General features: G+C 45.8%; 1 protein-coding gene across 17 annotated transcripts in view; it reads left to right on the top strand.

Annotated features, from left to right (window-relative positions):
* Positions 1–24845, top strand: part of SON (SON DNA and RNA binding protein) — a 182819-nt gene that overhangs the window by 110072 nt on the left and 47902 nt on the right. For 16 of the 17 annotated variants that reach the window (XR_005747146.1, XR_005747145.1, XR_005747147.1 and 13 more), the window contains one exon: positions 8891–9067. Coding sequence is in view for 12 of the 17 variants with exons in the window: in XM_040338922.1 (XP_040194856.1) it covers positions 8891–9067 (177 nt within the window). In the remaining 5 variants the exon portion in view is untranslated. Of the gene's footprint in view, positions 1–8890; positions 9068–12499; positions 15892–24845 lie in introns of those variants that run through there. The other variant, XM_040338931.1, reaches the window with a different exon arrangement.

A 24845-nucleotide genomic window follows, 5' to 3' on the forward strand; every position in this document is an offset into this window, starting at 1 on the left:
ATGCCCCATCATTCATGATGATCGGTTGGATGTATCCTTTTCTTCAGCCAGATCTGGATCAGCATTTGACTTTGAGCTCTTTTTAATGGTCATATCTTCGCTATCCTCTTCCTGTGACCACTTGACTCTCCCTGGTGAAGTTGTTTGTGTGGTGGTATGCTTGCATCACTCACCACAGATATTTTGTGACACACAAGGTGGTCTTTTCTTTTACCTTATCCTTGCCCTGCTGTCTCTTTTTTTTGTCCAGATACTAAATACCCAATGGTGGTTTCTCTACATCATTTAAACATGGTCGGGGCGTGGCCGGGATGTGAACAGGAGCAGACGTGTGCTGACTGAGCTCCGCTCCTACCAGAATCCTGCCTTGTTTCCAGCGCCGATTCCTGCTTCCAGCAACCACCTCTCTGACACCCTGGGGCGAAAGAAGGCTCCCGGCACCCCGAGGGCTCCTCCGTTATCTCCGGGCAAGCTCCGTTCCTCCACCGGGATCGGTGACAGGGTCGCGGCGGCCATCTTGCCCACGAGGCTCCCAGCACAGGAGATGTCGGGCAGCACTCCAGCCTCCCTCGATCCACCTGCATCCCACGCCGCATCGCATGCCAAACTCCTGGCGGCCATCAAGGAGGGTCGGGACTCGGTGATGGTCAAGATTGACCACTTAGTGGCGGATGTCAGTCTTATCCGCCACGACATGGACAAATTTAGGGCCCGGTTCGTGGAGGCGGAGGGCCGCATATCGCAGCTGGAGGACTCTACAAGGGCAGATTCCAGGGACCTACATGCACTGCAAATCCAGGTCAAAGCCCTACAGGAGAAATCCATTGACACCGAAAATCGCCTCAGGAGGAATAATGTCAGGGTCCTGGGCCTTCCTGAGAAGGCGGAGGGCCTCAGGCCTGCAGAATTTACCGAAGCCTTCCTGATCTCCCTCTTGGGCCTGCCTCCCATGCCGCCCACGTTTGTGGTTGAGAGGGCCCACAGGGTCCCCCCCAAGCCTCCGATCCCTGGAGCCCCTCCTCGGCCTTTCCTACTTTGGCTGCTCAATTACAGAGATAGGGATCGAATCCTTGCTGCCGCCAGGGAAAAACGGGATCTCCTCTACAATGGAGCAAGGATCATGCTCTTCCCCGACTACTCCCCAGAAGTACAGCACCAACGCCGCTCCTTTACTGAGGTGAGAAGATGCCTGCGGGATCAAGGTCTCAAATTTAGCCTACTCTATCCCAGCAAGCTACGTGTGATTGACGGCGATCGTACCCGCTTCTTCATGGACCCGGGGGCGGGTATGGCGTGGCTGGAGAGCCGGTGAGGGCCCTCACCCTATGGCAAGTACCTCCCCCGTTTTTTTTGCACTGTCTTTTACCAAGTTTACTCCATGCGGGCCACCCGCCTCCCCCAGTTTGGCCCACTGGCACGGCGCCATGTTTACTTTTACTCCATGAGAAATCCTTGTCTGCCCCTTGTCTGCCCCTTAGCTGCTGGGTACTAGCTGTGGTAGCCGCTGCCTTGCCCCCCTCCTCTCCCCCTCCACTGCTGGGTGTGCAGAAACGTCATGTTCCCTTTGAAGTTGCCTGTTATCTGGCCCATGATCCGGAACTTTCCTTCTGCCCCCCCACATGCCGGTGCACTTGCCCCTCGGCCTTTATCGTTTTATTTGTTTTTCCCTCTGTCGGCCCTGGGCACCGGCCACTATGCTTCGCCCTGACCGGGAATCGGTCCCCTCTACAGTTGGTAGGAGGTGTGATGCTCAGTCCACGAACTAGGATGCACGCCACCCCGACCTGCAAGTGTGTCGGCACTCCAGGACTGCCGCCCCCCCCTCCCCTGTGTTTTTTGGTCTCCCCCATTTTGTTTATGTCTGTTTTCCTTTTTTTCTCCATCATGTCCCCCTTTGCTAGCCGGAACTTGGACTCTGACCGTTGGTCGCTGAAACGCCAGCTGTCCGAGTACCGATGTGGACGACCTGGCGTCTACTGTGTAGAGCCCCCAGTTTTTAGGGGCTTAGTTACACTGTTTAATATCTGTTTTTGGGGTAAAACTATTCCCGCCCTCCTGACCGTTGTTAGGGAGCCGGGACATAGTAGGATAGGTACTCAGTGCCTGGGTATTTGGTTTTGTTTAATGTTGTTTGTATTCGCTCAGCTCTATGCCTGCTATTTTCTAAATATGTCATGTTCGAATGTTTATGGTATACAATACTGTGTGCTTGGGATCTTGCTGCTCCTGGGGTGCGCCGGGGTATGTCCAGTTGGTCATCCCCCCTATTTCCTGCCCCCTTTACTAGATGGCTGACCGCTCACCTGATTCCTTTACCATTCTCTCCTGGAATGTTAGAGGCCTCAACTCTAAATTTAAGCGCTCCACCCTCTTCCAATATTTAAAGGCTCACTCGCCCCAGCTTATCTTACTCCAAGAAACCCATCTCATGGGCAGCAAGATCCTGACTCTGAAGAAACCTTGGGTACAAAGGGCATTACATGCTACCTACTCCACGTATGCCAGGGGGGTGTCAATCCTTATTCACAAAAATTTCCCTTGTGTGATTGAGGAGGTCCGGCTGGACCCCCAAGGTAAATATGTGATACTGGTCTTCACGCTTTGGGCACAGAGGTATATTATTGTAAACCTGTACATCCCCCCTCCCTTTTCACCAGACTTGTTATATGAGGTTGTGGACAAGATTACGCCCTTCTGCCCTGGAAAGGTGTTGGTGATGGGAGACTTCAACGCCATTCTGTCCCATGACCTGGACAGACCGACGCCATCTAAACATCGATGTACGGACCTACCTGCCTGGGCTCAGGCGGTGGGTTTGGAGGAGGTCTGGAGGTGGAAGCACCCTGGGGTGAGGGCCTACTCGTGCTTCTCGACCTCCTACAAGACCGCATCCCGGATAGACCTGGCCTTCTCCAACCCCGCACTGTTAGCGGATGTGTTGGGGGCGGACTATCTTCCGAGCGGTCTGTCGGACCACAGCCCCTTGGTGGTAGTGCTTCGCTCTCCGGCACTGCGCAGCGCTGCGCTTTGGCGGTTGGGCGCGCAATGGGTCACTCATCCAGACATAACTGACGCCATGCCCCCCTTGCTAACTGAATTTTGGGAACGTAACACAGGTACTGCCTCTCCAGAAGTTGTGTGGGACGCGTTTAAGGCCTACACCAGAGGGCAATACATTTCCTCTATAGCTAGTGTTAAGAAACAACATTCAGCTCAGACTCGAGAACTAGAGCAATTAATTACTGACAACACTGACAGGTACAACTTGGACCCCACCACGGACCACTTTGATCAAATGATGGCGGCCCAAAGAGACCTACATCTACATGTGGCAGAGGCAACTCGCCTCGAGCTCCACAAAAACAAACAACGTGCTTTTGAGCAGGGGGACCGGAATGGCCGCCTGTTGGCCATGATGGCCCAGCATGATCACCCCCTTACGACAATCTCTCTCCTTCGGACGCCTGTGGGTGGCAACGTGTCCTCTCCCCAGGAGATCCTCCAGACCTTTAGCGAATTTTACAGGACTTTATACTCCTCTGGACTGCCCGCTGACTTTCGACCTGAGACACGGACTACTTTGATGGACTCATTAGCGCTAGGCTGGTTATCAGATGAGGAGAGGGAGGCTTTGGTTCAACCATTCAGAGCTTTGGAGGTGCAGAAGGCCATCCAATTCTTCCCACCGGGCAAAGCGCCTGGGCCGGATGGACTCCCGTTAGATTTTTACCGAGCACATGTGGGCCTTTTGGCCCCCTTGTTGGCCCAGCTATATACATCATCCATGACGGACGGCAGTCTCCCCGCTTCCATGTACCACGCCCACTTGACATTGATCTATAAGCCTCCCAAAGATCCAACTACCTGTGCCTCCTACAGACCTATTGCCCTGCTCAATACAGACTTCAAAATCCTGACTAAACTCCTTGCCCTTCGGCTATACCCCATGCTGCCCACGGTGATAGACTCGGACCAGACTGGTTTTATGCCCCGAAGGTCCACGGACGTTAACCTCAGGAGACTTTTCACCAACATACACACTCAACACATTAATATAGGGACGAGGACTGTGGCCTCACTAGACGTCGAAAAGGCATTCGACACTGTCGAGTGGCCCTTCTTATGGGAAACCTTGCGTAGGATGGGTTTTCCGCTACTGTTTATCAAATGGCTTCAGGTGATCTACAAGGCCCCCACCTCCTCGGTGCGCCTGGGCGGTGGCTTATCAGCCCCCTTCAGGCTCTTCCGGGGAACGCGACAGGGTTGTCCTCTTTCTCCGGCCCTATTTGCCCTTGCCATTGAACCGGTGGCGGAAGCTCTACGCTCCTCACCGCTTATTAGAGGTCTTCGTGTCGGCTTGCTGGAGGAGAGGGTGGCCCTGTACGCGGATGACATGTTACTGTTCCTGAATGACGCGGGTCCGTCGCTGCAGGGTGCATTGACCGTGCTGGACACATTCGCCGTGGTCACTGGACTCAGGGTGAATTGGTCCAAGTCGCTGCTTTTCCCGATTGACCAGGCGGCCAGATCTACCTCCCAACCTAATAGCCCTCTGTGCTGGGTTAGCTCCTTTAAATACCTGGGTGTACAGGTCTCTGCTTCGGCTTCTGATTACATATCGCTAAATCTGTCCCCGGTCCTGCTAGAAGCCCAGTCCAGGCTTAAGGCATGGAGTAATCTTCCGCTGTCAGTATGGGGGAGGGTAAACCTCATTAAGATGAAGATAGTTCCCAAGCTGATATACCTCTTCCGCCATTCCCCGCAGTGGATACCTAAATCCTTTTTCAGTAAACTAAACCAGATTTTCTCCTCCTTTATCTGGGGCCCCTCTCCACCCAGATACAAACTTGCGACTCTGATGAGGCCGCGAACGCAGGGGGGAATGGCGTTCCCCGACTGTCACAAATACTTCCTAGCAACTCAATTGGTGACCGCGGCCTGGTGGCTACGACCGGATGGGACTAACACCTCTACTGCCCTAGAGGCCTCGGTGGTCGGTTCGCTGGAGGCCCTTCAGTTTTTGCTGTTCCGTGGCCCCCGCGCGCCGTACCCCTTGACCCCTTCCATGCTTACCACTATCCAGGTGTGGAAGACGGGACTGGCCATCGGGAAGTGCAAACCCACTGAGGTCTCTCCCAATGCCCCCATTTGGGGGAATCCAACCCTAGCCCATTTCTATAAACTTCTAGACCCCGTTGCGTGGTCGAGGTGCGGTATCAAATTGGTTTCGCACATCGTCTCGCAAAACAAACTAATACCTTTCGCAGAGCTTGAATCAACATTTAATTTGCCCCCGCACTATCTCTTCCGATACCACCAGGTGGCGCATGCGTTCGCGGCACAGTTCCCGCTGTCGTCCTGCATCGTGGCCCAGTCGGAGTTGGAGAGAACACTTAGGTTCTGCTGTGAGGCGAAGCCTACTTCGCGCCTGTACTCTTACCTGATCTTTGTGTCTCTTCCTCCTCTGGATGGGCTGCGGTCCAGGTGGCAGAGCGATATTCCCACGTTGGATGCTGATGACTGGGACGATGTGTGGGATCTCCCCTTCCGCGCTCTGGTCTCCATCCGTGACAGACTAGTACAGTTTAAGATTGTCCACAGAGCTTATTTCACCCCGTATAGACTTCACAAAATGAACCCTGCTCATCCCCCGGAATGTTGGAGATGTAGTGCCTCCCCAGGTGACTTCTCCCACATTTTTTGGCGATGCCCCGCAGTAAAACAGTACTGGGAAGAGATACTGAACACGGTCAATAAGATTGCGGCAGTTCAGCTGCCATTAGCAATGGAGGTGTGTCTCCTGGGTATTGTTGAGAATATAGTTCAGTCCTCTGCTAAACGCACATTGATCAGCCTACTGCTTTTTTATGCCCGAAAAAACATTGCCATGCATTGGAAGAAGCCTACACCCCCCTCCCTGGTGCAGTGGAGACGCCTGGTGAACACCAGCCTTCCCCTGTGTAACGGCTACCCTCTCGTTTGAGGGTCTCAGCCGTTGGAGACGTCCTTTTCCCTGGCAAGCTGCGATATGCAGGTACCGCCGGTATATCCCATCGAACGCCCCCTCAAGAAACGAGACGTGCTACGTTTGCAGAGTCAAGCAGACTGACTTTATTTGGCATATTTCACCTGCTTATATCTGGTTACAACTGTTACAAGAACAATGACATCTCCTTGAATTAATCACTTGGCCAGTTTCTAGCCGCTTCGGCACCTCACCCCACTTAACATTTCCTGGCCAGGCACATAGAATTCAATTAACCTTTAAAACAATTATCACTCACACATAATCCCCATCAGCATACACCTCACAGGGGGGCTGTTTACCTGCACACAAAAGAGAGTTCATTATCTATGCGAAGGGAACATTAGCATTCAACAATGAAAAGAAACTTGTCCAATTAACCCTTTGAGCTCAGAATACACTGTGGTACATCCACTTGTGACAAGCCATGCAGTTCCTTGTAGTCCCCCTGCACGAAGATTATAACTGTCTCGGCAGCATGCATGTGTCCGTTACACCCTGTATAAGGACACATACATTAATCGAGGGTGCCCCCAGAAATACGACAAAATATGGCGAGCCTGGCTGGCTGAATCTGAAACTGCTGGCTGAATACCTGAGGTGACTGACGTGCTTGCTCTAGGGGCCTAGACAATGCCCTTCTACTAATGTGCCGACTGGTGCACCGGCGCGTCGAGGGAGTATGATAGGGGTGGGGGGGCGCTCTTTACCCCCCCCCCCCTGCCGGTATTCATCTGTCAAGTGTAGCACATGGATGAAATCTATGATGACATGCAAATTGATTCATGGTATATGCATATGAGCTGTGTATTTGTCTAATGTCTTTTTGTTGTATTGTTTGAAAATCTGAATAAAAACAATTTAAAAAAAAAAAAAAAAAAAAACATGGTCTGTGCTGTTCAAGTTTTTTTTTTTGTCATGGCCTCCTTCAAGAAGTCAGATAACCTTTTTGATGACGCTCTTGCTGGGACCACCTGCTTCTCGTTCCACTATTGTCAGGTAGATTAGACAGGTAATAGTTTTAGTGTGCAGAATAAGGTCACCTCCTTTCCTGTCAAGGCATACACAACTAGATCTGTGGGTGCCTCTTGGGCTTTTCAGTATTTGGTATTGGGGATTTCCAGGCTGCCAAATAGTTCTCTGTTTCAGGATTTGCAAGTTTTTCTAGGTGGTGACACCAGCCCCAAAGTAATAGACTGCTGTCCACATTCGGGTCCCTAACCCTCTGTTAAATGGGCCTTTTTGCTGTGTTGCCCAACTCATTTTTTTTGTATTGCTTTTTGTATGATTTTTGACTTGACTATAAAATCTGTTTCCTGAAACGGCGCCTTCACCTATTTGGCTTTGTATCCTCGTAATGCTTGGTAAAAAATCTGAGTCTTGCTGGGAGTGTGGGAGGTGTTATATGGGGTCCCAATTGATTGCCAGTGTCCACTCACTTGACATTAGCTGCATAGAACAAGTCATTTAGCACTGTACCTATGTCATGTACTGTTCTCCCAAGAAACAGATCCTGTTTTTTAGTTGTTGCCTTATTACTCTGTTGTATGACTCATGCCCAATATATTTAGTAGCATTAAAGTGGTATTAAACCCTAAACCAAAATGTAATGTATTACGGCTTACCAATCATTTGATGTGGTGGCTGCATTACTTTTCTCTTTTTTTTTTTTAAGGCTTTTATCCCCCTTGTTTTCACTGATCTGTCCAGTAACACGCCTCCTTTTTTATTAGGGTGCCTACACTCTGGATAAAGGAGCAGCATACACCTTTGGGCAGCAGCTCTGGCAATCTGGGGAAAGAGAATGTTAGATGGACTAGCACCTTGGGGGCCAGAGCGGTCCTTTGCTTGCCTTTTTTCCGGCCCTTGGGGTACTTTTTTTCTCACTGATACAAGATGCTATTCCTCACACTGACACTAATAATGGGGCATAATACCTGCCACTGACATCAACAATGGCAGGCTATTTTTCTCATTAACGCCTATGATGGGGTACTATTCCTCCAACTGACACCAGTTGTTCTGTCTTTGGGACAGAGCTAAACCTTCCCGCTCCATAAACTTCAAATACCATATTTCTTTGATCTTATATTCTTTAGAACGAGCCAGGTGAAACTTCAAATTGATAAAAACAAATCTCAATCGGTATATTGCATATAATAAAGAAATAATACTCTAACAGAATGGGATAACAATAACTTACTTTTTAAACTCGCTGAAAGGTGATGGTGAGTGATTAAAGAAACGACCTTACTGTCTTGTGGATTCTTAAAAGGGCGGCTGACTTTCTCTAGAAAATTCTCCTAGAATGCACCAGTTCCTTACAACTTTATTAACACATTCTAGGAAATTACAATATGTAATGTAAACCGCTAAAGCTATAACAGAAGGAACAGTAGGTGGTGCCTGCGCTCCGCATGAACTAGCTTGTCTGGCCCCTTAAAGTCTAAAGGTGCCAGACAAGCTAGTTTGAAGACCCCTGGACTAGCAGATACCCTAAAAAATGTAAGCCAAGCTCCAGCTAACACATTTTAAGCAGGTGCAGCAAATTGTTTTGCTTACTGGTAGGATCACCAGGTGAAAATGGTGCCTAAAAAAAGAAAACAAATGCAGCCATTACATCTAAAAATTGGTAAGCTGTAATAAAATGTTTGCTTTTCAGTTTAATGCCACTTTAAAGGATCTTAAGAATATTAGTTGAGCAACTGTATTCATACTCCTATGTTTATCCTTCATTCTAATGTGTGTGAAAATTGATCCCAGGGTTTTGGTGATGCACAGATTTGTGATTTCAGTTTTGTGGCCTCATTCCCGATGGTAACTTTGTTGCTAAACTAAGATTCTTTTTCTTTTGCTTTTCATTAGAATCCCAGCTTGAAGCCAGCTCCGAAAACTCAGGTAACTTTGACCAAGGAGTTTCCAGTATCTTCAGGATCTCAGCACAGGAAAAAGGAGGATAAAGTGTACGGTGAATGGGTTCCTGTGGATAAAAAGAGCGAGGAGATCAAGGATGACGTTTTCACCAACACAGGTCCCTCACAGGTAAGAGATACATGATTTTTTCTTTTTTATACAGCTATAATTGTTTTAGTAACAATTTTTTGTTTAGTTGCCTAAATCCAGTTTTCCTTAAAAAGAACCTGTTACATTGTCTTATGTATAAAGCCTCCCTATCACCTTATATTCACCGCTCCAGTGCTCCCTCATGGCTCCTTCTGGTTTGCTACATTAAAGCGGTAGTTCACCCTCACTGGCTTGATTTTTCCATCGAGACAGGCATTGTAGCGCGAGCTACAGTATGCCTGTCCCGATTTTTTTAATCCCGGACTCACCTTGTAATCGGACATCGTAGATTTTGGCTCCCGCGGGGAATGGGCGTGCCTATGGAGAGGGAGGATGATTGACGGCCGGCCCTGGCACGTCACTCTCCCCGAAGACAGCCCGAGTAGGTCTCGGCTCTTCACGGCGCCTGCGCACAGGCTATGCGCAGGCGTTGTGAAGAGCCAAGCCTATTTCGGCTATTTCCGGAGAAGCGTGACGCGCCAGAGCCGGCCGTCAATCATCCTCCGTCTCCATAGGCACGCCCATTCCCCGGTATCTTCGAACTACGCGTACAAGGTGAGTACGGGGGTAAAAAATTTGGGACAGGCATACTGTAGCTCGCGCTACAATGCCTGTCTCGATGGTAAAAGAAAAAAATGTTTTTTTTTTTTCGTTGATAGGGTGAACCCCCGCTTTAAGAATACCCATTGTTTCTGGGTATGGAGGAAATTTTGATCTCCTCTCTGGCCAAGCTTCTCTGCCCTAGAACTGAAATAAGAGTGTGGCTACAACATTGCCTCAAATTTCTCACACCAGCTGAAACTCAATAATTTCTATTTGGCTGTAACAGCGGAAAGGGTCAGCGAAATAGAGCACTGGTGAAAATGAAGTTGTCAAGATTGGGATTTATGCTTTCACTTTTATTTTTTTTTCAAAATTCTTTATTTAAACTATCCAGCATACACAGAGCAGTAAATAACATTTAACAGATATATGCATGAAGTGACTCCAAAGTGGTCCTGAGTTAACCGGAAATACATTGGTTATAATTATAATGAAGGGCACCCGGAACACCCAGCAATAACAAAATCTACAGAGCTTAAAATGTTATGGAAGGGGTCTCCTCTCTTGGATCAAGTAGTCACCGCCCCCATTAATGCTCAGGATTATGCTTTCACTTTACCTTCAGTGGGCAAGATGGCAGTGTGTCTTTATAGAACAAGTCATCTCAGAGCACAAAATCAGTATTGGTTGTATGAATAGTCCTTTTTACAGTGTTTGAAAGTCTGCTTTATGCCTTTTGGATGTTTTGGCATAACCTAATCAAGCATTTTTTGTTGTGTAATATTTAAATGCTGACAGACTGAGATAGATAAATGAAGAGCCACAATGGGGCTGAAAATGTTTTTCCCTGCAGAAAATGCTGTTCAGTTACCCTCTTGCGCTAAGGTCAGATTAAAAGGGAGGATTAGCATTTGGATTCACTGTTCCTATGTAGGAGGATTTGATTCATCTCCTTGTATCACTTGAGGCCAGTCACTTTACTCGGCATATGTGAGGGTTTACAGCCTCTTTAAGCAGCGTTATCTCGGGAAAGGTAAATTTTAGCTCCATGGTTACTGTTTGTACACCCACCCCAGTAAAACTGCTAACCTACACTATATTGCTTAAAGTATTGGTGCCTGCCTTTACACGCACATGAACTTTAATGACGCATCCCAGTCTTAGTCAGTAGGGTTCAATATTGAGTTGGCCCACCCTTTGCTGCTATAACGGCTTCACCTCTTCTGGGAAGGTTGTCTACAAGGTTTAGGTGTGTGTCTATGGGAATATTTGACCATTCTTCCATTTGTAAGGTCAGTCACTAATGCTTGATGAGAAAGCCTGGCTTGCATTCTCTGCTTGAATTCATCCCTAAGGTTTTCTATTACTTGAGGTCAGGACTTTGTGCAGGCCAGTCAAGTTCCTTCACCCCAAACACGCTCATCCATGTCTTTATGGACCTTGCTTTGTGCACTGGTGCGCAGTCATGTTGGAACAGGAAAGGGCCATCCCCAAACTGTTCCCACGAAGTTGGGAACATGAAATTGTCCAAAATGTCTTGGTATGCTGATGCCTTAAGAGTTCTGAAACTAAGGCGCCAAGCCCAACTTCACACCATAATCCCCCCTCCACCAAATTATTTTGGCAATATAGTGTGGATGAGCGAGTTTGGGGGGAGGAACTTGACTGGCCCACACAGAATCGTGACACATTTGGGATGAATTGGAGTGGAGACTGCGAGCCAGGCCTTCTCGCCCACATTAGTGCCTGATCTCACAAATACCCTTCTGGAAGAATAGTCAAACATTCCCATAGACACTCCTAAACCTTGTGGACAGCCTTCCCAGAAGAGTTGAAGCTGTTATAGCTGCAAAGGATGGGCCAACTCAATATTGAACGCTACAGACTATGACTGGGATGCCATTAAAGTTCATCTGCGTGTAAAGGCAGGAGTTCCAAAACTTTTGAAAATGGAGTATAATTGAAGCTTTTAAATATGGCCCACTTTAAGACCCTGTCTGGCCATCCCATCATTCTCATCTCCTGCATGTTTTGCCTTTGCCAAATAGCAGCAATGGAGAACCACATTGGACATAGTATGGTAAATGTGTTGATCGGAAATCTCCACATGGAGACAAAACCACTTCCAGTTTCTCATAACCCAATTCCTGAGTACACTGGGGAGTTTTGTTTTGGATGGAAATGTAGTATATGTGCAGCAGTTTTCCCAGTGAGGTATACAAACTATCATTATAGGTATTTGGTGGTTACTGGTGTGCTGGATCTCCTTGCTGGTATAAGAGCATGTAGCCTGCATTTGTCACACTGATAAAAAATAAATAAAAAAACCTGTGAATAAATGTACTAAGCATTGTAAAAGTTGCCTGTTAATTTTTTTCTGAGGGGTTGGCAGATTTAAATCTAAAATGCTGAGCTGTGTGAATTTTAGTGATGCAACTTGCCATATAAAAAAGTACGTAACATGCATAATTATATTGTCTGCATTTAAATCAAACCTTGTGTACATGGCTTTGTAGTTCTGAGAGCTGTATGAGTTTTATTCACGTCTGACAAATAAACCAGTTTTTCACATACAACGTTGATGATCTCCATACATAGGTGTGTTAGAGCAGCTGAATGAGTGACTAAGTTTGATAGAGCAGTGCAAAGAAATTGGACTTTGTGATGTATATAATCTAATGGAACAGCCTGTGAAGCTGATGCAAAGTAAGCATCCAGCTTTTCTTGAATATTGGCAAATTCTACAATCTCTGAGCCTAAGGTGCACTTAAATGAAATGCCTCCCTAGTGTTTTATTTTTCTTCATTGATTTGTCGTTCATACATTTATAAATCCAGCTTTGCTATATGGCGTTTTCTTGTTTTACAGTTCTAGAATTGTTTGAGGAAGGTGGATTAACCACACTTATATACCTGTTGCCAAACCAACGTACTGATGGGCTGAGACCCTCCCTTCTTTAATGGCCTCACATGGACATAATGCTTCCAGATCGTAAGTTGTGATTGGTTGCAAACTGGTCATTAAAGAATACTAAGGACTGATTCCTAACGGCTACATCAAAAGCAGAGAAAACCAGGCCCCAGATGTGCAGAAACTATGGTTCTACAAACAATGGACATATAAATATATATATATTTTTTTTCTCTTTTCTGTGCAAAGTTTTAAGTTTGTTTCACAGCTCTTCAAGTAAACCTGTTGTGGCCCTGAATACCCAAAAAGGCAGAACAAAGGCATAATGACTTTAATACTTTAAATAGAAGCGAAATCTAACACACCTGCCGTTTTAATCCGAATAAATGGAGTTTGACCTTTTTTTTGGCACCTGCTATATCACCAGATGCTTGTGTGCCTACGCCCAGAGTGAATATAATCCTGTACATGGAATAGTTCAGGTTCATGCTTTGCATGGATCGACAAATGAGTTCCTCCTAATAGTGTATAGTTTTTTGCTCTAAAATTTAGAAAGTGCTGTCATTTTATATTTTGCGTTGATGAAAAAGACAGCTATTTTGCTTTATATGTATATAGCCATGTCTGCATTTTTAAAAATAAATTTTCTGTTTCTAGTTGAGTTTCAGTTTTCAAACATGCTTTATGGACACCATTTGAAATTTGAATAAAATTGGTGTCAATGTCTCCAGTGTACGCAGCTCCATAAAATTCCATAGTGTCTGGGACCCTTTCAGGGGTCTTTTGTAATTCTTTCTTCAGGCCCTATGGTTAAATCATGCTGTGTGTTAATATGCATTATCAATTAAAAACCTTTTTAAAACGAAGATGTTTTAGGATGCACCAATGGTCGCCAGCTCTCTAGCTTAAAGTAATGTGATTTTTGAAAGGCAATTTTTTTTTTTCCTACTGTGCATGTTGTCCGCTAAACTTTGTTTTGCAAGTCCTGCTTTATATAATGCTCTGATGTCAGACGGCAGTGTCTTGCCACCTTTCTCAAGTGTCAAACTTTGTAGCAATATTGATTTTCACAAAATATTGCCGATAGTTGCACAGTTTAAAGTTGAGTGGAAAAAACTAATCTAAATTCGTTATTGGAAGACCTTAAAGGTTATAATTTGAGGGAAAAAAATGTCCCAGTGTTACTAGGTCAGCTTAAACAATGTTTTGGGAAAAAAACTTTAATGTTCTAATTGGCCACCACAAGTTCTCGTTTCTTGTTTGAAATTGAAGATCTACAGAATACCGCTAATGTTCACCTGAAAAATCATGAAGTCTTTCAAAGTAAGGGAATAGTTAACCTAATTGCCATGAAAAAGAGGAAAAATAGACAGCTTGTTAGAATAAAGTCATCTTCTACCTAATTTAACATCTTTGGTTTTCCGGAGGAAACTGACCAACTATAGGGGGTAAAGCTACTTCAGCTTCAGAATGCTGTAATAGTCAAGGGTTCCGTGGCCTTTTTAAATGCTGAAATCTAATTTTGTTTAATGTAGTTTTCACACATCCGTGTTACCTTTTTATTTAAAGACAGTAAAATTCTGACACTCAAAATGATTAAGCCTTTTCAATGCAAGGAGCATGCAGAATCAACTTTCCAATTGTGTATTAAAATCAAGCTATAAGATATTATACTGCCAACAAATACAGTCCCCTTATTCCTTGAACCAGCCTTTCTCAACTGTTTTGACATGGAGGAAATTTTCAAATTAAAGGTGTATTGGCTCATCTGTAGAAAAAAAAGTTTTCAGTAAAAATAATGGAATTAAACCTGGTCTTCCCCCTTAGATTGGTGGTCCATGAAGAAGTGCCTCCTTACATTGTTGGTCAGCAACATTATTTGGTGGTCAGTAGCAAAGGGGCTCATTAGATTTGTGGTCAGTAGAGGAAGGACCACTTTGCCATGGTGGTCATTTGGAGAAGGGCCAAATTACATTGGCCAGTAGTATGAATGCTCCTTACATTTGTGGTCAGTGGGAGGATACTCCTCAAATGATGATCAGTGAAAATAATGCTCACCTTACAAATGGGTAATAAGGTAATTTGTCTTGCTGGTTGCATACTTCAGCGTAAGCATTTAGTTCTTGCAACCTTCTAGTGGCTAGTGGTCTTGGGACCACTAGCAACCTCTGGAGGAACCCCTAGTGTACCACAGAACCCTGGTTGAGAAAGGCTGCCATCCACTGTAGAGGTCGCCAGCGAATTGTACAATTGCTTTGACTTGGCACTGCACAAATGTATAAAGTTATTAACCCTCTGCTTTGTCCTGTGTCAAGATAGTCCTGCATTGCTAGGATTGAGATGGCCTTTGCTTAAGTAAGGATTCTCTTCAAGAATCAAAAGTATATGCTTTCTGTAAAGTTTTTGACATACAGGTAACATCTTTACAACCAACGTAAAAAAAAAATACGCAAAAGCTGTTTTTAAGGCATTTTAGATATTGTTTTTGTGTAATCCCTCCACTGCCAGAGAGATTTGCAGTGCCTTGCACTATGGAAACTTCTGGTAGTGTTGCAGTTCCAGCTGCCTGTAAATATGTTTCTATTGTAAATTGATGCAGTTTAAAGTCTGACACAGCTGTACATACATGTTGTTGTTATGTTATAATGTAAAAAAAAAAAAAAAAATAGTTGAATAATTGGCTGATTCTGAGTGTGCTTTTCAAATTCCGCAAGAATATTGTCCTATTTTTACTTGGATGTGATCTATCTTTTGTGAAGTCCTGTATCGAGTAAACTAACTTTTCCCTATATTTTATTTTATTTTCCTTTGTCTACATACAACCTTTAACAGCTGCAACTGCAAGTTTTCGTGTTATTTTTTCCCCCCAGCTTTTTCATCTAGTTTTGTCCATGTTTTGGAGAGTTATTTCTCAAAAAAAAAAAAAAGAATCTTAATACTCATGTTGACTCTGGTTGTCTGATGTTACTTTTGTAATTTAGTTGTTTTCCTAGCAAAAAGCTTTTTAAAAGGACAAGAATTAATGACGTACTCATTGGGTTTGGGCCTCCTGATTTGTTGTTCATGGTTATTTTGTTGGGGTAACTGGTTTATGTAGATTTGTATACTTCAAAAGAAAGCCACCTTTTTTGATTTTGATGACCGTGACTAAACTTGTAGATAGTTTATATCCAACAAAAAGTCAACCTAAGCCAACATCGGTATATTCAGTAATAGTATGATGATGATAATAGTAGGGAAAACATTGTCACACAGCAAAGAACACCTACTTGTAAATGTTGATTTTTTTTTTTTTTCTTTCTTGGAAATGTAATTTTCATTATGAATAAAGAAATAGTCCAAGTATTTAACTTTTTGTATTTACCAGACTCCTTCTTTACCAGAGAACACAATTGGGGTGAGGGGGGACATTTTTGTATGACAATATCAGATTATGTTCTTGTTGCTAACATATGATATCTTGACTGTTATTGAACATGAGTCATGACACGTCATAAGTTAGAAAAAAGTTGGACCCTAGATTAGGTCTGATTTGATGTCGCTGGTTAACCGCCCTTTCCGTACACAAATGTCAGCTATTATTGTCTCTGTTCTTTGCGCAAAATAATGAATGTTTCTTTACTTGAAGAGATCGCTGTTTCCACCCAACTGGAGCTGCAGCCTCCTGGCTTTTGCTTGTACCATTGAAGACGCTAACACTGGCTGCCAACGAAAAGGAGCTTTTGGAGACGGAAAAGGGTCTGTGCATTGGGCTGAGCTAGTAAGCTGTCTCCTGTGAGTTCATTGTTGCTTTTGCAGCAACACAATGAGCTAAAAATCTGGAGACTGCAGGCTATGTGGAGGAAAATAGTTCTCCCTTTTAATTGGGATACTTAGGCCGATCATACACGGTTTGAATCTTGGCCAGTTCAGCAGGAATCGGCCGAGATTCAAACCATTAATGGGCAGGCTAAATGTACTAAGTTGATCGATCAATTTACTTGGGTACAACCAGCTTGCCGGATTTTCTTCTGGTTATGCCCCTTTGGGAGAAGACAATTGCTCGGGAGGAGGGATTCCCATGTCAGTACTGTTTAAGGGCTGCCTTACTTTGTCATTTTTCCTACAGGTTGCAAAAACAATTAAAGGTTCTGCTCTGAAAGTGTAATAACCCTTTAAGGTTCGTTTTGCACTGTGTGTTCCCCATTCCTAGTTTTCTTTTTCGTTTTTTTTTTCCCCCATCAGTATATAGTTTCTAATATTTGCTCATTACAAAGCCAACTCTGCTTCTTGCTCTGCTGTTACGCACTGGCAGTGTATTACTGTATACAGTACTCTAGCAGTTTAATATTAAGATGGCGTTTAGAACTATTTTAGTTACGTTTTTAAAGTCATGAATCCAAACGCATTTTCCCATCTGCACAAAATATTTGTTTTGGGCCAAGTAGCCAATAAATGAGCCTGCCTCATACCTGGGCAGCTCAGCCTGGGCATCTGATGCACAAGCAGAGGGAACAAAGTGATTAGTCGATACAAAAATAGACGGCTAATGTGTACATACAGTGGATATAAAGACTACCCACCCCTGTTAAAATGTCAGGTTTCTGTGATGATAAAATGAGCCAAAGATCATTTCTGAACTTTTTTTTGACCTTTTTTAATGTGACCTATAAATTGTACAACTCAATTGAAAAACTAAATGAAATCTTTAAGGGGGTGAAGTAAAAATTTAAATAATGTGGTTGCATAAGTGTGCACACCCTCTTTTATAACTGGGGATGTAGCTGTTAAGAATTAAGCAATCACATTCAGACTCATGTTAAATGGGAGTCTGTACACGCCTGCCATAATTTTAAAGTGGCTCTGATTAACCCCAAATAGGTTCAGCTTATCTAGTAGGTCTTTTCTGACATTGTCTTAATCGCAACCTACAGCAAAAGTCATGGTCTGCAGAGAGCTTCCAAAGCATCAGAGGGATCTCATTGTTAAAGGGTTTCAGTCAGGAGAAGGGTGTGATGGATCTTGGATACCCCAGGTGGGCACATCCGCCAGACCTGTGTCTCCTGTCCTCCAAACGCAGCCTGCGGATTCGCCATAGCCAGTCCTTAACCCCTCAATCACGAGACAAGCCACACAGGTGTTGAGGGTTAAACATGCAGAGGATAAACTGTTTGTTAAATACAAAACATACTATTTTTCACACAGTTAGGGACACTCCCCTTAGCCTTATCATAGAGGGGAGGGGTAGGGGACAAGGAAGAACCAACGGGAACTGAACACTTGTACATTGAAACGGACTACAGTTAAACATGAAGGGATTATGGTAAGCAGGCAGCCTCTCAATACACATCCCCTGCAGAGAGATGTCTCCAGTCCAGACCATTGTCTATGTGCCATTTACCAACACAATTCGACACAGCAACCATTGGGGGGGGGGGGGAGAAGGGATGTAGCATTACATTATCTCAATGCCAGCTTATCCCCAGGTCTCTAGTCTCTTCTGGGCCATAATCTATGGGTGAGAGGCCTGCCCACAGTCCCTTCCAAAACACTGACAGTGGGTTCTGTCACATTTCTCCCCTTTTTTAAAAACATACTAACCAGGTTCCTGACCCTTAACTGGTCTGGACCTGCGTTGGTCACAAACTTCCACCCCAGACAAACAGGAAAAATAAAAGTATGGCGCTGGGGAGCAAAACTGCACATACGGTCTCCCGTAAATAAAAACATCCGCTGCAGAGTGGGAACGGCTGTCCGCACTCCCTTGATCGGGGGCTGGGTTGCAGATATTCGGGGGAGCTGAATAATCCTCTCCCCCGATGCCAGCGCTTCAGCTGGTAGGGAACGTAGGCTGGTAGTGCTATGCATTTGGGGAGGAAAATGTACTTGCTTTTCTCCTGGTGTAGTTACCAGCCGCCGAGAAGGTATCTTGCAGGGACCATCTCCCAGAATCTCCATCTCTTTTTCCGTTGCTGGGCAGAGGCCAATAGCGCTCTGACCCGTAGCCAGCGCTTCTGCTAGGGGGACATATACAAAGGTAGATTTCAGCCGGTTTCTCCCCTCCTGGTTTTGTGACCAGCTGCTGAGGTGACTTCTGACGGGGGCTGTCTCCCAAACCCTCCAAAAACATACTGAGGGCAGGGGCCAGCGGCACTCTGCCATGCAGCCAGCGCTTCTGCTGGTGGGGGGGGGGGGGAATAAACACTGGGGTAGTGTCCAATTGCTGGGAGGGAGAATTGCTTTCTCTACTCCCGGTGGGGATATCTGCTGTTGGGGAAACGGCTCATGAAGATCGTCTCTCAGACTCTCCGGATACAACTCTTTTTCTGATGTTGGGCAGAGGCCAGCGGATCTTTGCCCTGTAGCCAGCTTTTCTGCTGGGGCACCGGATGCAATACTCTGGCCTTGCTGCTGATCACCATTTACCAGCCTTCCAGCGCCTGTCTCAACTCCCCCTTCTGAGACCTTTATGCTCTTAGCTTGTCTCGCTGCCTGGGGAACCCCCGGTGCGTTCTGGCATTCTAGCACTTGCAGTGCCCTCCTGTATCCTCACCGATTCTTCCATTGTGGTAAGGACAGGAAAACGTAGGGGCACCCCTGGCTCCATTTGCTTTGTGACTGTCTGCTATTTCTCCCGGACAGCCCCAGACAACGGGAGCCATGCCAGGCTGCTGATCACTGTCAAACAGCCACTTGTAGGCAATCTCAAGCTCCCATTTCTGCTCAACCAGGAACTCCAATTCCTCCAGGTTACACGCCTCCTTCGGGGAGGTCCAGCACCTCATCTCGGTAGTCCAGGATGTTTTCCAGCCGCCACGCCTCATCACTCTCAAAGTCTGGGTCTCCGTACATTTTTTGACGGAGCAGCCCCACGCCACCGTAGCCAACGCCTTCTGTCGTTCTGCTGTACTTTGCCACAGTTGGGCCGTGAACCACCGGAGGGCTCTGTAGCTGGCGTCCAGCCTCATCTCCTCCTGCACCAATCTTACGAGCTCAGTCTTCCAGTCTTCTCGCTTTTGTTCCCTCGAACACCTCTCGCGCACAGTACTGCGTCCAGTACATCTCTGTGGAGGAGGGAAGGTTCTTCCCCTGATGGTGCCGCTCGTGGCTTGGCGTTTATGCCAGAGTTGCCGGCGGATCACATCACCCCCAGCCGAGCATGGTGTGCTCTGTCGCTCGTCCCTGATGTTGCTTCCGCATGCCTTGCAGCCTCCTCCCGAACTCCGCTCTCATGCTTTCCAGTCCCCGTATCACTCCTCGGCGGATGCCCGGATCTTGAATCCTGGTGGTGGTTTGGATGTCCCGGACTTCAGGAGACATCCCACTGCTGCCACCACTGTGACGGATCTCGGATACCCCAGGTGGGCACATCCGCCAGACCTGTGTCTCCTGTCCTCCAAATGCACCCGCAGCCTGCAGATTCATGATAAACATGCAGAGCATAAACTGTTTATTAACCACTTGAGACCCGCGCTATTGACAAAAGACGTCAACAGCGAGGCTCTCAGGTGCCAAGTGGACGTCTTTTAAAGTGCATTACCCGCGCGTGCCTCTGGGGGGCGCGCAGTGGGTAAACACTGTCCCGGCGCATCGCTGGGAAGCCGATGCGTGTACCTGGCGGCCGCGATGTCCGCCGGGTACACGCGATCGTTGGTAACACAGCAGGGACGTGGAGCTCTGTGTGTAAACACAGAGCTCCACGTGCTGTCAGAGGAGAGGAGACCGAAGTGTGTCCGTTGTACATAGGGACACAGCATCGGTCACCTCCCCCAGTCACCCCCCTCCCCCCACACAGTTAAAACACACCCAGGATACACATTTAACCCCTTCCTCACCCCCCTAGTGTTAACCCCTTCACTGCCAGTCACATTTATACAGTAATTGGTGCATTTTTATAGCACTGATCGCTGTATAAATGTGAATGGTCCCAAATTTGTGTCAAAAGTGTCCGATACGTCCGCCGCAATATCGCAGTCCCAATAAAAATCGCTGATCGCCGCCATTACTAGTAAAATTAAAAAAAAAATCATAATTCTGTTCCCCATTTTGTAGGCGCTATAACTTTTGCACAAACCAGTCGCTTATTGCGATATTTTTTTTTTCTCTTACAAAAATACGTCAAAATACGTATCGGCCTTAACTGAGAATTTTTTTTTTTTTTTTTTTTAAATAGCAACGGTAAATATATATATATATTTTTTAAATTGTCGCTCTTTTTTTGTTTATGGCGCAAAAATTAAAAACCGCAGAGGTGATCAAATACCACCAAAATAAAGCTCTATTTGTGGGGATAAAAGGACGTCAATTTTGTTTGGGAGCCACGCCGCACGACCGCGCAAATGTCAGTTAAAGCGACGCAGTGCCGGAAGCTGAAATTTCGCCTGGGAACGAAGGGGGTTTATGTGCCCAGTAAGCAAGTGGTTAAATACAAAACATGCACTTTTACACACAGGGACACTCCCCTTAGCCTTGTCATAGAGGGGAGGGGGTAGGGGACAAGGAAGAACCAACGTGAACTGAACACTTGTACATTGAAACTGACTACAGTTAGGGCCCTTTCACACTGGGGCATTTTTCAAGCGCTTTAGCGTTAAAAAAAGCGCCTGTAAAACGCCTGAAAGAAGCTGCATCTGCAATCCCAATGTGAAAGCTCGAGTGCTTTCACACTAAAGCGCCTGAAAAACACCCCAGTGTGAAAGTGGTCTTAGCGTTAAAAAAAAGCGCCTGAAAGAAGCTGCATCTGCAATCCCAATGTGAAAGCCTGAGTGCTTTCACACTGAGGCGCTGAGCTGGCAGGGCGTCAAAAAAAGTCCTGCATGCAGCTTCTTTGCAGCGCTTTAGGAGCGTTTAATACACCGCTCCTAAAGCCCCCTTCCCATTGAGGAAGCTTTTTTTAACGCCAAAGCGCCTGAAAAGCGCCTCAGTGTGAAAGGGGTCTTAGCAGCGCTTTACCAGCGTTTTTCGGGCGCTGGCAGTGTGAAAGGCCTCTGAAAGCACTTGGGCTTTCACATTGGGATTGCAGATGAGGCTTCTTTCAGGCGCTTTACAGGCTTTTTTTAAACGCCAAAGCGCCTAAAAAACGCCCGAAAAACGCCCCAGTGTGAAAGGGGTCTAAAACATGAAGGGATTATGGTAAGCAGGCAGCCTCTCAATACACATCCCCTGTGGTGAGATGTCTCCAGTCCAGAGCATTTCCTATGTGCTATTTACAAAACACAATTAGACACAGCAACAAGGGGAGGGAGGGGGAGAAGGGATGTAGCATTACATTATCTCAATGCCAGCTTACCCCTAGGTCTCCAGTCTCTTCTGGGCCATAATCTGTGGTTAAGAGGCCTGCCCGCAGTCCCTTCCAAAACACACAGTGACAGTGGGTTCCGTCACATTATGGGTACAAAAGAATCTCCAAGGCATTAGATAAACCATGGAACACAGTGAAGACGGTCAACATCAAAGTGAGAAAATATGGCACAAGAGTGACATTACCAAGAGCTGGACGTCCCTCCAAAATGTATGAAAAGACCAGAAGAAAACTGGTCAGGAAGGCTGCCAAGAGGCCTACAGCAACATTAAAGGCAAGTACTGGCTTTGTGGTAACGTGTGACAACAATCTCCCATTTTCTTCACGTCTGGGCTATGGGGTAGAGACAGCAAGACGGCAAAACATTCAAGCCCGGCTATATTTTGCAAACATACATCTGAAGCCTTCCGAAAGCAAGTGGGAAAATGTGTTCTGGTCTGATGAAACCGAGGTTGAACTTTTTGGCCATAATTCCAAAAGATATGTTTGGTGGAAAAACAACTCTGCTCATCACCAAAAGAATACCATACCCACAGTGAAGCATGGTGGTGGAAGCATCATGCTTTAGGGGTGTTTTTCTTAAGCTGGAACAGGGGCCTTAGTCAAGTTAGAGGAAATTATGAACTGTCCCAAATACCAGTCAATATTGGCACAAAACCTTCAGGCTTCTGCTAGAAAGCTGAACATGAAGAGGAACGTCATCTTTCAGCATGACAACGGCCCAAAGCATACATTTAAATCAACAAAGGAATGGCTTCACCAGAAGGTTACATTTGTGCAATGGCCCAGCCAGAGCCCAGACCTGAATCCCGTTGAAAATCTGTGACGCAAGGCCTGTGCACAGGAGATGCCCTCGCAATCTGACAGATTTGGAGTGTTTTTTGCAAAGAGCTGGTAAACATTAAGTCAAGCTGTGCCATGCTGATAGACTTGTACCCAAAAAGACTGAGTGCTGTAATAAAATCAAAAGGTGCTTCAACAAAGTATTAATTTAAGGGTGTGCGCACTTGTGCGACCATATATTGGTTTATTGTTACTTCCCTCCACCTAATTGATTTGTTCAGTTGTACAGTTTATAGTGGTGGAAAAAGTTGAAATTATTTATCTGTCTTTTTTTTTTGTTTTATTTTTTTCATCACTGACATTTTAACAGGGGTGTGTAGACTTGTTATCCACTGTATCTTACCCTTGTGTGACTGAGACTTTGCCCATCCCATCTTCTATTGGCTAGCCAAATCTCTGGATCTGCTGGTAGTTTTGACAGATGCCTTCCACTGAAAGTAATCTCTGCTTGGGTATTTATATCGTCCACTTATTCAGGTTTGTGACCTCTTCCTTTTTTTTTTTTTTTATATAAAGATAACGGCTAGTGTCTACTTTTTTTTTTTTTGAGTGTTTCCACAGTCCATAGCATGGGATTTAGACAGGCACAAGCAACGCTTTTTGGTTTCGTTTGCTCCCTGGAATATGCTGCTCTGCCTCAAAAACAAACTATAATGAATGTAAGTTACAGATTTTTTGATTCAACTGTCGAGTTGCAACCATTTAACAGAATAAGCCACCGCTAGATTGTAATGTTTTCACAGTCTTGAGGAGAGGGATCTGTATGCAGAGAGAGGATCAGCAAAGCACAGTCAGATAATGTTATCAAGCATGAAGAGGATGTATGGGTAGCATTAAGGCTACATTCACACTGGCTGATGCGACTGCAGAAATCAAAGATTCTGCTCTGGCCAATGGCCCGTTCACTATGATGGCAGGTCACTGGTGGCTACACCTATTCGCAGCTCTCTGCTCAGCCAGCGATTTCCTGAGGTGATCACTGCTGGACGCACAAAGGAACTACCGCTACCATTTATAATTATAAATGCCAGTGTGAATGTAGCTTAAAGCGGGAGTTCACCCATTTCTAAAAAAAAAAATTTTCTTCCCCTAGATTCCTGCTCGTTCGGTCTAGGGGAATCGGCTATTTGTATTAAAATAGGTGCAGTACTTACCCGTTTTCGAGCTGCATCTTCTTCCGTCGCTTCCGGGTATGGTCTTCGGGAGCGGGCGTTCCTTCTTGATTGACAGTCTTCCGAGAGGCTTCCGACGGTCGCATCCATCGCGTCACTCGTAGCCGAAAGAAGCCGAACGTCGGTGCGGCTCTATACTGCGCCTGCGCACCGACGTTCGGCTTCTTTCGGAAAATCGTGACGCGATGGATGCGACCGTCGGAAGCCTCTCGGAAACCTGTCAATCAAGAAGGAACGCCCATTCCCGAAGCCCATACCCGGAAGCGACGGAGAGGATGCGTCTCGTAAACGGGTAAGTACTGCACATATTTTTAAATAAATAGCCGATTCCCCTAGTAATAACGAGCAGGAATCTAAGGGGGAAAAGTGCCCTCTAAGGGTGAACCCCCGCTTTAAGTGTTTCCCACCTTTTTAGAATGTTCTTTATTAGTTATGCTACAACTTGGAATTAAAATGTGTAACTATACATACGTTTACCTTAATGGCCCATTTACATGTTTCCATTCTGGTGCATTGTATGTGTGTTTGCAATAATGAAGGCATATTTATTTTGAATGGACAGCCAATGCACCACAATGGACAATTGGGCATGTAGCATTTTTACACAAAACCGAATGAAATGATTTGCAAATTTCATAAACCCATCTTTTATTCACAATAGAAAACTAAGCAAATGTTTAATCTGGCAGTCTAGTTTAGCACACAGACTCTTGCTATGGAGCAATGGTTCTCAATCTGGGGGTTGGGACCCCCTTGGGGGTTAACTGACAATTTGCCAGGGGTCACCAAATCCTGGGCAGTTACTAAAGCCTGCAGCACTCTCAGCCTTTTCACAGCCATCCAGCAGGGCTGTCCCTGGAGCCTGTGGCCACCCAGCTGGTCTGCTCCTGGAGCTCTTGCCTGCCCATTAAGTTCACAGCATGGCTGTGGGGCAGAGACTAGAAGTCAGCTGACTGGTGAGAAATGTGAAGTGGGAAGGGCTGGAGGAGACCCTATCTCCTGATTTCGG

The sequence above is a fragment of the Rana temporaria genome, chromosome 2, assembly GCF_905171775.1.
Source record: "Rana temporaria chromosome 2, aRanTem1.1, whole genome shotgun sequence".
NCBI classification, from domain to species: domain Eukaryota; kingdom Metazoa; phylum Chordata; class Amphibia; order Anura; family Ranidae; genus Rana; species Rana temporaria.